Below are 13,083 nucleotides of genomic sequence, written 5' to 3'. Positions count from 1 at the left end.
TTGGTCCCTGTGCAGTGATCACTGGTTCTATAATAATCCCTTTTATCCTTTGTTGGTCCCTGTGCAGTGATCACTGGTCCTATAATAATCCTCTGGATATTTTGTTGGTCTCTGTGCAGTGATCACTGGTTCTATAATAATCCCCTGGATCCTTTGTTGGTCCCTGTGCAGTGATCACTGATTCAATATTAATCCCCTGGCTCCTTTGTTGGTCCCTGTGTAGTGATCACTGGTTCTATAATAATCCCCTGGATCCTTTGTTGGTCCCTGTACAGTGATCACTGATTCTATAATAATCTTCTGGATCCTTTGTTGGCCCCTGTGCAGTGATCACTGATTCTATAATAATCCCCTGGATCCTTTGTTGGTCCCTGTGCAGTGATCACTGATTCTATAATCCCCTGGATCCTTTGTTGGTCCCTGTGCAGTGACCACTCGTTCTATAATATTCCCCTGGATCCTTTGTTGGTCCCTGTGCAGTGATCATTAATTATATAATAATCCCCTGGATCCTTTGTTGGTCCCTGTGCAGTGATCACTGATTTTATAATCCCCTGGATCCTTTGTTGGTCCCTGTGCAGTGATCACTGGTTCTATAATAATCCCCTGGATCCTTTGTTGGTCCCTGTGCAGTGATCACTGATTCTATAATAATCTTCTGGATCCTTTGTTGGTCCCTGTGCAGTGATCACTGGTTCTATAATAATTCCCTGGATCCTTTGTTGGTCCCTGTGCAGTGATCACTGGTTCTATAATAATCCCCTGAATCCTTTGTTGGTCCCTGTGCAATGATCACTGGTTCTATAATAATCCACTGGATCTTTTGTTGGTCCCTGTGCAGTGATCACTGGTTCTATAATAATCCCCTGGATCCTTTGTTGGTCCCTGTGCAGTGATCACTGGTTCTATAATCCTTTGGATCCTTTGGTGGTCCCTGTGCAGAAATCACTGATTCTATAATCCCCTGGATCCTTTGTTGGTCCCTGTGCAGTGATCACTGGTTCTATAATCCCCTGGATCCTTTGTTGGTCCCTGTGCAGTGATCACTGATTCTATAATCCCCTGGATCCTTTGTTGGTCCCTGTGCAGTGATTCCCCAGTACAGAGATGCTGTGTGTGATAACATCATTCCCTGGAGCTCCTTTTTATGGCAGCTCAGCACATGTGCAGTGACTCCTGACTTTCCGTCCAGTGCACTGTATCTGGGACTACTTTATAACGGGAACTAGGTACATGTACAGTGCCGCCGTCTTCCCGTGCAGTGAGGAGTGTGAGGCGGAGGAGCTGTGTGGTATCGAGCCCCGGGTACTCGGCCAGGGTCCGGGAGCTGCTGTGTCCGGGCCTGTCCGGTGCAGTGATTCCTGGTACCGGTCACTGTGTAGTAAACTGGTCGCCTGCCGTGGAGGTGTGCCAATGTCCTTCCGCTGCTGCTGGCGGAGGGATCTGTAGCGGCATTAGGGGGAGGGGGGCTACACCCGGGCGCTGTCCTATTTCCTCGGCTTCTCCCGGCTGTCGGAGCTCAGATTATTTCCGGCCGTGACGGAGCCGCTTCATCCCCGATACCGGCTACCCTCATCCCCGCCCCGGGCTCCCCGCTCTCACTAACACCGGTACCTTTCGGTCGCCCCTGTCGGTGTCCCCCCCTCCCCACTGAAGATGTCCGGCTGGCAGGATTACGTGGACATGTTGATGGCCGATGGCAGCTGCCAGGAGGCCGCCATTGTCGGGTACGTGGACGCCAAATACGTCTGGGCAACAACCCCCGGAGGCTTCTTCCAGACACTAACGGTAAGAGCTCGGTAATGTGCGGGCGGTGATGGTGACCGACGCACCTGCTGCGGGCACATAGCGGAGCCGTCCTGCTGCGGCGGCCATTAGCACCGGGGTGACCGCAGCGCCTCTGCCCGCGGCCGGGCGCAGATTTTGCTCACTGGGGTCTTTTGCGTAGTCCTAAGTCACTGTCATCATCAGATTTACGTATTTGACGTAATCGGCTTTCGAGAATCCCGCCCCCGCCGCTGCTGGCACCATGTTCTTCTGCAAGATGGCGTGCGACCATCGATTATTTCCCTGCACAGGGGCCCGTGCGGCGCTGATCCCGGCTCTCTCCACACAGATGGTGCTGAATGTTGCTGCCCCTGCGGGGACCGGATCCCCCTGGTGTGCGGAGCGGGGACCGGATCCCCCCCTGGTGTGCGGAGCGGGGACCGGATCCCCCTGGTGTGCGGAGCGGGGACCGGATCCCCCTGGTGTGCGGAGCGGGGACCGGATCCCCCTGGTGTGCGGAGCGGGGACCGGATCCCCCTGGTGTGCGGAGCGGGGACCGGATCCCCCTGGTGTGCGGAGCGGGGACCGGATCCCCCTGGTGTGCGGAGCGGGGACCGGATCCCCCTGGTGTGCGGAGCGGGGACCGGGCGTAACCTACCGTGCAGTGACGGAGAACGCCGTGTAGTCTGCCATCAGGTGACTGACCTGACGCAGCCCGCTGTGTAGCCCACTGTGCGGCGACTGACCTGGCGAAGACCACCGTGTAGCCAGTGACCTGGCGGAGACCGCCGTGCGGTGACTGATCTGACGCGTCCCGCTGTGCGGCTCGTGATCTCACGGCTAGTACTGAGCGGGAAGGCTGAGTTCACATGTCCAGTAATCGTTCGTGACAACTGTGACAACAGATCTTTTGCACAAACACAACTTTTTGGTCGGTTTTGAATATAGTGATTTTTGCACGATCCGATAATGAATTGCTATTTATCTTCCATTTGAAACTGATCAGTAAACAAAAGCGGATCCTTTACAAATGACAGAAACCAGATGGCTAAATAGCAATCAGTTAATGGATTCCATAGACTCCCATGTTTTTTTAAAAAAAAAAAAAAAGGATCTTGCACAAATCAATATTTTCAAAAGTTGTATTTGGACAACTTTTTTGCCAATTGATCTGTTCTAGCGGATGTTTACTGGACATGTGAACTTAGCCATAGTGATCTGCCGCATCCGCTGTGGCCTGTGGTTGTGTGGTGTGATCTGTTTTGTATGGAGACCTTGTAGAGTGCATTTTCACTATTCATGATGCATTAGTTGCTCTTGTGCCCCCTGTACAATGCCCAGCTGTGGCCAGGGCTGCACCCAGCTCACCCACTGGGAAAATCCCCCTAGTACTAGTATTGGAGATATGGGGCAGACTGCTGATTCAAGTACTGTATTTATCACTATTGCTCTAGCTATTCTCTCCAAGAACTAGGAAATATTGCTCTATTTATTATAGTGCTGGCCAAAAGTATTGGCACCCCTGCAATTCTGTCAGATAATACTCAGTTTATTCCTGAAAATGATTGCAATCACAAATTCTTTGGTATTATTATCTTCATTTAATTTGTCTTCAATGAAAAAATATTAAAAAAATTGTCATAAAGCCAAATTGGATATAATTCCACACCAAACATAAAGGGGGTGGACAAAAGTATTGGCACTGTTTGAAAAATCATGTGATGCTTCTCTAATTTGTGTAATTAACAGCACCTGTAACTTACCTGTGGCACCTAACAGGTGTTGGCAATAAGTAAATCACACTTGCAGCCAGTTGACACGGATAAAAGTTGACTCAACCTCTGTCCTGTGTCCTTGTGTGTACCACATTGAGCATGGAGAAAAGAAAAGACCAAAGAACTGTCTGAGGACTTGAGAATCAAAATTGTGAGGAAGCATAAGCAATCTCAAGGCTACAAGTCCATCTCCAAAGACCTGAAAGTTCCTGTGTCTACGGTGCGCAGAGTCATCAAGAAGTTTAAAGCCCATGGCACTGTGGCTAACCTCCCTAGATGTGGAAGGAAAAGAAAAATTGACGAGAGATTTCAACACAAGATTGTGCGGATGGTTGATAAAGAACCTCGACTAACATCCAAACATGTTCAAGCTGCCCTGCAGTCCGAGGGTACAACAGTACCCAGGAAGACCCCACTTCTAAGGCTATGTGCGCACGTATGCGCTCTGCACCGCACCTAAAAGGTGCGCTTCAGAGCGCAGCTGAAAAGCTCCGTTCTGAAGCGCATGGTGCCAGCAGAGAACGTGCACTCTGCCTGCAGCTCCTGCCATAGACAGAGCAGGGGCTGCTGGCAAAGCGCACGGGAGAAGTGACATGTCACTACTTAAACACGCGCTTCGGGCAGCAGCCGAAGCGCTGCGCTCTAAAACGCCACATGCGCACGGCCTCCATAGATTATGCAGGGGACGCAGGACGCATGCAGTTACGCTGCGCTACAAAGCGCAGTGTAACTGCATGTAATTACGCAACATGCGCACATAGCCTTACCCCGAGACGTAAAAAAGCCAGGCTAGCGTTTGCCAACACTTACTTGAGAGCCTACAAAAGTAGAGCTTTTTGGGAAAAGCCATCAACATAGTTTACATGAAAAAAAAGAGGCATTCAAAGAAAAGAACACTGTCCCTACAGTCAAACATGGCGGAGGTTCCCTGATGTTTTGGGGTTGCTTTGCTGCCTCTGGCACTGGACTGCTTGACTGTGTGCATGGCATTATGAAGTCTGAAGACAACCAACAAATTTTGCAGCATAATGTAGGGCCCAGTATGAGAAAGCTGGGTCTTCCTCAGAGGTCATGCGTCTTCCAGCAGGACAATGACTGAAAACACAACTTCAAAAAGCACTAGAAAATGGTTTGAGAGAAAGCACTGGAGACTACTAAAGTGGCCAGCAATTAATCTAGACCTGAATCCCATAGAACACCAAAGAAGAATGGTCTAAAATTCCAGCACAGCGTTGTAAGAAACTCATTGATGGTTACCGGAAGCGGTTGTTCGTAGTTATTTTGGCTAAAGGTTGTGCAACCAAGTATGAGGCTAAGAGTGCCAATACTTTTGTCCGGCCCATTTTGGAGTTTTGTGTGAAATGATCAATGATTTGATTTTTGTTTCATTCTCTTTTGTGTTTTTCATTGCAAGCAAAATAAATGAAGATGATGATAATTGCAATCACAAATTCTTTGCTATCATTTTCAGGAAGAAACTGAGTATTCTCTGACAGAATTGTGTGTGTGTGTGTGTGTGTGTGTGTGTGTCTCTCTCAGTGGCTGTGCTGGTGTCGCATATCTAAAAAAATGTCCAAAGAGGATGTCAAGAAAACAAAATGAACACTTGGCCGTACCTGTGGAGTTATAGGTAGTTTATAAAATTACACCCCCCGCCGCAGGTTTCCAAGACCCTGATCACTTTCTGCCTGGACCCCCCCCCCCCTAATAACAGGATTAATAATGACCCCGATGAGGCCATAGACTGCTGTGACATGAATAAAGTTCACATGAACTTTCTGAATACTTTCAGAGAAACATTTATGTTTTTAGTTCCATTTTTGTCATTGCAGTCTGTGGCCCCATCAGGGGTTTGTCCCATTATAAGGGGGGATCCAGGCAGTAATCATTCACAAGTCGGGAGCACGTTCTATTCTTGTTCACGGATAGGATACGTCCCTATTACAACCTAACGGCCATGTTCACTTCTGTTTGGTTTTTCTGCAGTCCGATTATGGAGACTTGTATGTTTTTGATTTTCATATTGCCCATTTATTGCACAAAAGAAAAATGGATTGCAAACTGATGGCCAAAATGACATCTAGCACACTTAAAAAAAAAAAAAAAAAATGGACCTTATTTTCTTGTCTGGGAAAAAAAACCCCAACCTTGGCCTGTGCTAACCGTATGGGTTGGAGCTTCTGTTAAAGGGATAGTATCATCCTCCATAGATGGGTATTTTTGGATACTGCTGGTAAAAGCAAACACTTCAATATTACAGTTAGTAAAATTTGCAGCCATTGAGTTATTTATATTAACACCTTTTTTTTTTCTTTTTATTTACAGCTTGTTGCCTAGGTGACCGACCACCACTGCCTGGCCTGCTGTATAGCTTGTAAGCACTGTGCTGAAGCTGGCCAGGCTTTGGAGAGAACAGTGTGCTTCTGCAATCTAAGCCATCTTCAGAATAGTGTGCATCCAAGCTTAGTAAATAAAGATTGTAAGTGCTGCACATGTGCTTTCTGGCAGTGGTGGTCAGTCCAATATGGAAGAAGCTATAAAGAGAGGTTTTAACCTTTTTAAAGCCATTAAGTAAGCAATGAATTGCTTGGAAATACAACCACGATCTTGTAATGTCAATCTATGAAGATTGGAATACCCCTTTTAAGAGGATTTGTTGCAAGTTTTCTGGCTAATACCTGTGTAAAATTCTTCCTCATTCCTTTCGTGCCTTTAGGTCCCCTCCACCTCTGCACGGTAATTGTAATGTCACTCGCCTGCAGCTCGGACAGTGTGCTGACCCTGTAGACTTGCACAGAGGGGGCTGATATCTTGGAATGGTGAATCTCCATTTCTGTAGTATTGACTTCATTAAGAGAAAATGGCCCCTCATCCGACTTTGTTTTTATTTCATTGACTTGCATTTGTGAGTCTTTCTCCCTCTGTCACACTCTCTCGCAGGCGCTGCTGGGTGGTTGGTACACAAAGTTCACACGTCGCAGATTACGTATTGTAAATCCTTAGCAATTTACAGTACAGTGCATGTAAATGGGTTTTTAAAAAATTCCCAGTAATGTGTGGTGGAAAAATCTGCACATACAGTGCCTACAAGTAGTATTCAACCCCCTGCAGATTTAGCAGGTTTGATAAGATGCAAATAAGTTAGAGCCTGCAAACTTCAAACAAGAGCAGGATTTATTAACAGATGCATAAATCTTACAAACCAACAAGTTATGTTGCTCAGTTAAATTTTAATAAATTTTCAACATAAAAGTGTGGGTCAATTATTATTCAACCCCTAGGTTTAGTATTTTGCAATTACAGCTAATAATCGTCTTTTATAAGACCTGATCAGGCCGGCACAGGTCTCTGGAGTTATCTTGGCCCACTCCTCCATGCAGATCTTCTCCAAGTTATCTAGGTTCTTTGGGTGTCTCATGTGGACTTTAATCTTGAGCTCCTTCCACAAGTTTTCAATTGGGTTAAGGTCAGGAGACTGACTAGGCCACTGCAACACCTTGATTTTTTCCCTCTTGAACCAGGCCTTGGTTTTCTTGGCTGTGTGCTTTTGGTCGTCGTCTTGTTGGAAGATGAAATGACGACCCATCTTAAGATCCTTGATGGAGGAGCAGAGGTTCTCGGCCAAAATCTCCAGGTAGGCCGTGCTATCCATCTTCCCATGGATGCGGACCAGATGGCCAGGCCCCTTGGCTGAGAAACAGCCCCACAGCATGATGCTGCCACCACCATGCTTGACTGTAGGGATGGTATTCTTGGGGTCGTATGCAGTGCCATCCAGTCTCCAAACTTCACGTGTGTGGTTGGCACCAAAGATCTCGATCTTGGTCTCATCAGACCAGAGAACCTTGAACTAGTCTGTCTCCGAGTCCTCCAAGTGATCATGAGCAAACTGTAGACGAGCCTTGACATGACTCTTTGAAAGTAAAGGTACCTTACGGGCTCGTCTGGAACGGAGACCATTGCGGTGGAGTACGTTACTTATGGTATTGACTGAAACAAATGTCCCCACTGCCATGAGATCTTCCCGGAGCTCCTTCCTTGTTGTCCTTGGGTTAGCCTTGACTCTTCGGACAAGCCTGGCCTCGGCACGGGTGGAAACTGTCAAAGGCTGTCCAGGCCGTGGAAGGCTAACAGTAGTTCCATAAGCCTTCCACTTCCAGATGATGCTCCCAACAGTGGAGACAGGTAGGCCCAACTCCTTGGAAAGGGTTTTGTACCCCTTGCCAGCCTTGTGACCCTCCACGATCTTGTCTCTGATGGCCTTGGAATGCTCCTTTGTCTTTCCCATGTTGACAAAGTATGAGTGCTGTTCACAAGTTTGGGGAGGGTCTTAATTAGTCAGAAAAGGCTGGAAAAAGAGATAATTAATCCAAACATGTGAAGCTCATTGTTCTTTGTGCCTGAAATACTTCTTAATACTTTAGGGGAACCAAACAGAATTCTGGTGGTTTGAGGGGTTGAATAATAAATGACCCTCTGAATAAACTTTTCACAATTTAAAAAAAAAAAAAAAAAGAAATAACATTCTTTTTTGCTGCAGTGCATTTCACACTTCCAGGCTGATCTACAGTCCAAATGTCACAATGCCAAGTTAATTCCGAATGTGTAAACCTGCTAAATCTGCAGGGCGTTGAATACTACTTGTAGGCACTGTAGATGAAAGAATGGTGCGGGATTCAGATCTGCATCATTCTCATTATTAGGCTGGCGTTGCACTTGTGTATGACTCGTGCGAGTCTCGCATCAGTATCACCCGGCACGGCCACGCACTCTCCTGTCAGGAGTCGGCTGCATGTATTTCCATGCAGCTGAGGTGCTCGTGTCCGGTGAGTAGGCTGCCGTGCCGGGTGATACCGATGCGAGACTCGCACGAGTCATACGCAAGTGGAACTCCGGCCTTGTCCACATTTTCAATGCTGTTTTCAATCCTTAGTAAATGAAGCAGAGTGAAATCCACAGGTGAATTTGGTGCCGATTTTGTAGCTAAATCTGCAACTGAAGATTTTCTGCAATGTGTAAACATAGCCTTAAAGGGAATTGTTTACCAAGCTGTTTGCTGTCATTTTAATGGAATCAATGTTTCCTCTGCTGCAGTTATACAGAGCTCATGAATTTGCACGACTACCAGGCAGCAGGCCAAGTAGTCCTGTAATGATAATCTACTGCTGATTAAAATGAGTTTTTATTTTCTTATAATAAAAACTACACTAAGCAGCCCAGTAAGTGCCATTGCTGGAATCAGGATCTCTGTCTCTACATTATGATGCTCTCAGATTAAGTGGCAGAAACCTGGTGACAGATTCCTTTTAAATAGATATTCCAATCTCCAAGATCCAACTCCAATACTTAATAGGTATAATATTAGCAAATTCTCTAAATTTAGAACTGACATTTCTGCTGATAGTCATGTGCAGCACATTGTAGTAGCTTAGGCATCTATCATCTATGGTTACCACTAGCAACTGTCTCTGTATGAGTGGTTGGCACTATAGAAGCTACTTTTGATCAATATCTATGTATTAAAAAGGAAACTTACCATCTAAAACTGTGTGTGTGTGTGATATAGTGCTCAGTCCCTATTATGTAACTTGACGCGTTTCGTCCACTGATTAAGGTGCAACTCCTCAGGGGAGATATTTATAGAGTAACAATGAAGTCCCTGGTTTTGCGTCCTTCAACATATAAGGGAATATGTGGGTTAAAGTGAACCTGTCACCAGATTTGGGGCCTATAAGCTGCAGCCACCATCAGTGAGCTCTTTATAGGCAGTATTCTGGAATACTACCTATAAAAAGCCCAGGCCGCTGTATAGAACGTAAAAATCACTTTATAATACTCACCTAAGGGGCGTTGCGGTGCAGACTCGTCGGATGGGTGTCTCCGTTCTTCGGGTCCAGCACCTCCTCTTTCGGCCATCTTTGTCCTCCTTCTGAAGCCTGGGTGCATGATGCGTCCTGTGTCATCCACACAGGCCGGCATTGAGGTCCCGCGCAGGCGCACTACAATAATTTGACCTGCCCTGTTCTTTGTCTTGAGGGAGATGGATTTTAATTTATTTTTTGAGTGAAGGATGAGTTAAGGACAGATGGGGATGGGTAGCAGCTTCATATTTCAGTGAACTATTTCTGCGGAGTTTGTTGAAATTCCGGTGACCATTTACACTGACTATACACTGTTGGTTGCTGTCGGCTGAACTCTCCTTCAGCTATTCCTATTGTGCACCTCTCCTCGGCCATACACAAACTGGGAAGAAGTAGAGGAACTGGTACCATGCCCCTGTGGAGGTGCTCATCTCCCTTTTTAAGGGAGTGCTCACATTAGCGTATATCATTGGATGCTATATAAGAATGACACTGCTGCACGGGTGACAGTGTCATTCACTGCGTCCGATTCTCTCGCATGTGAGGAGATGGAAAGATTAGTTCCTCAATTACCTGTCTGTATATCGACGAAGATCTAGTGCAGTCTGATGTGTCACATGCTCCCATAGACTTGTATGGGTGCGCATGAGCCGAAATGCACTGCGCAACGTAGCATGCTGCGTTTTGTTTGTTTTTTTTTTTTTTTTTTCTTCTCTTCTCATGCCAACTCGGAATGATACAAAAAAATTACTTCAGATCTGCTCTGCCTTGATTAACATTGGTGAGAGTGCAACGTGAAATTCTCGCGTTTCCCTCCTCCGTATTATTCGCCAGTGTGAGTGAGGCCTATAGTGAAGGATCAGGCATGCTGACCATATGCCCAATCATTATTTCCTGAAATAGGCTGAACTGATGTCGGCCGGTTATCTTGCAGACAATAAATGGTTGTGTAGTCGCCCTGAAATCACCAGATTAAGCCTACTGTTTGTTAATGTTCATATTTAGGCCGAAATAACAGTGAAGATGTTAATAATGACTCAGATCTCCATATAAACTAAATAAATATACATACATTGGGTTTTACTGGATATTAAGAATTGCTTCTACCAAGAAAGCGGTCCACAGATTCAAGATACTTGGATAGCATTACAATATTTACAATTATATAAATATAATATTATGCGCCCTTAATTCCACAGCGCTTTACATACATCAGTAACACTGTCCCCATTGGGGCTCATCTAGAGTCCCTATATGTATGTCTTTGGAGTGTGGGCGGACACTGTAGGAAACCCATGCAAACACATCATACAAACTCCTTGCAGATGTTGTCCTTGATGGGATTGGAAACCAGGACCCCAGCGCTGCAAGACTGCAGTGCTAACCACTGAGCCCCCATAAATGGCTCAGAAGATGGCAATCCTTCCATACTAGTGAGTCCGGGTTAAAACCCTTACCTTGTATGTCTGATGGATGCCATTGGTTAGCATGTAATGGATATGTTTGCGTTTCATGTAAAGTAATTCCATTATAACCTATGGGTGACAAGTGACTTAGAAGTTGCTTAACAGGGGAATCCCTCAAGCACAGATTAAAATGGCATCCATTTAAAAGATCCATTCGGTATCCATCACAATGTGTTTCTTAGAGTTGTTCTGTACTTGGGTATTGGACACCCTATAATCTGACAAGCCCACCGATCAGGTGTTTGAGCCCCTGCACTTGAAGGATGTGCAGTGTACAGAGCCGGAACAGCTCAGCCCTGTATTGTGTAGAGGCCGTTCTCCGTGACCGCAGGATTCAGCTCCCAGTAGGGAGTTATCTGCAGTACCTCAGCACCAACTCCGCACAGTGTATGCTCCGCAGGCCACAAAGCTGCAGACAGCTGGTTTCCAAGGTGTTGGTCCCCTCCGATCTGATTCTGTTGATGTCCTCGTTAGGGCATTTCCTTCTAAAATGAACTAAAGGTGACTTGAAACAAGTAAGATCTTGGTGGTTTTGGGCCCAGCTTAAGGATTCCCACCGATAGTTCGAATATAGTGGCAATCAGGATTGTTTCTTGTGTTTCACCTTTTAGCTCTGATGTTTAATACTGGTATATTGGGAGTTGGTAGCAATGAAGTATGCATGGAATCCTGAAGATGCCCATCGCAGTGGCATCAACAGTACCCTGCAAGTTTAGCGGCTGAAACCTGAAGACTGCTGTGCATTAGAAGGGGTCCGCTTTATAGGGGTTGGCCAAGATGTAATTTCTTTATTAAAGGCCACTTAGAAATGATACTTAGGCTCCTTTATGTGAAGGTGTTACATAACGGAGGACCTATGTAAACAGTCTGTGCCGCACCCTTGTAGTGAGCGATCACACTCTTCTCATAAGCTGTGATTTAAGGGTCTGGATGGCTCGGCCCTGTTCACATCTGCATTGCGGATTTGATTCAGATTCCCCCTTATTTGGTGAAAAATCTTTCTCCGGTTTTCCCAATAAAATGGTGAACGTCATGGATGAACCAAATTGCTGCATTTATAAGCTGGACTGGATCGGATCCATCATGGTTTGTGGATTCCAGTATAAAGTGATATGACAGTACAGAGGGCCTTCTATGTATTCATGTAGCTAGCCTATCAGATCTGTGTCCAGTGATGTTAATCTTCCTCCCCTATGTATGTACAGTATATCTCAAAAGGGAGTACACCCCTCACCTGTTTCTAAACTGCTTATCTTTTCATAGGACGACACTGAAGATAGGACACTATAATACCATGTAGTCAGTGTAAATTTAATGTGCCCCCTTAACTCACCCAGCCAATAATGTATAATCACTAGCCACAAAAGTGAGTACACCCCTAAGAGAAAATGGCTAAATTAGCCATTTTGCTTCTCATTGTCATGTGACTAATTAGTGTTACAAGGTTTCTGGTGTGAATGGGGAGCAGGTGTTAAACTTGGTGTTATCGCTCACACACCCTTTCATACTTGTCAACGTAAGATCAACATAGCACCTCATGGCAAAGAATAATCTGAGGATCTGGAAAAAAAACATTTGTTTCTCTACATAAAGATGGCATTCGTCTCATAGCCTAGGCCAACACCCTGAAACTGAGCTGCAGCTCGGTGGCCAAAACCATACAGAGGTTTAAGACAGGATCCACTCATATCGGGCCTCGTAATGGTCGACTAAAGAAGCTGAGTGCATGTGCTCAGTGTCTTATCCAGAGGTTTTGTTTTTCAAAATAGAGGTATGAGTGCTGCAGAGGTTATAGGGACCTACAGTCAAGCATGGTGGTGGGAGTGTCATGGGTTGGGGCTGCATACGTGTTGCCAACTGTGGGGAGCTATAGATCATTGAGGGAACCATGAATGTCAACATGTACTGTGACATACTGAAGCTAAGCATGATCTTTCCCTTTGGCAACTGAGCAGTATTCTAACATAATCACCTCAAACACCTCCAAGATGACCACTGCATTGGTCAAGAAACTGAGGGTAAAGGTTCTGGTCTGGCCAAGCATGTCTCCAGACCTAAACCCTATTGAGCATCTGGGGCATCCTTAAATGGAAGATGTAGGAGCGCAAGGTCTCTAACATCCACCAGCTCTGTGATGTTGTCATGGAGGATGGAAGAGGATCCAGTGGCTCCTGTGAAGCTACAGTGAACTCCACACCCAAGAGAGTTAAGGCA

The 13,083-nt window shown here is 45.9% G+C and overlaps 1 protein-coding gene across 1 annotated transcript in view; it reads left to right on the top strand.

The window, feature by feature from the left end:
* The first annotated feature begins 1,365 nt into the window (after window positions 1-1,365).
* Window positions 1,366-13,083, top strand: part of PFN2 (profilin 2) — a 62,609-nt gene continuing 50,891 nt past the window's right edge. The window contains exon 1 of the mRNA XM_075340764.1: window positions 1,366-1,788. Coding sequence (XP_075196879.1) covers window positions 1,657-1,788 — 132 coding nt within the window. The 5' untranslated portion in view covers window positions 1,366-1,656. The remainder of the gene's footprint in view (window positions 1,789-13,083) is intronic.

This window comes from Anomaloglossus baeobatrachus, chromosome 3, assembly GCF_048569485.1.
Source record: "Anomaloglossus baeobatrachus isolate aAnoBae1 chromosome 3, aAnoBae1.hap1, whole genome shotgun sequence".
In the NCBI taxonomy this organism is placed as follows: Eukaryota; Metazoa; Chordata; class Amphibia; order Anura; family Aromobatidae; genus Anomaloglossus; species Anomaloglossus baeobatrachus.
This window is presented reverse-complemented; position numbering and strand designations above follow the sequence as displayed.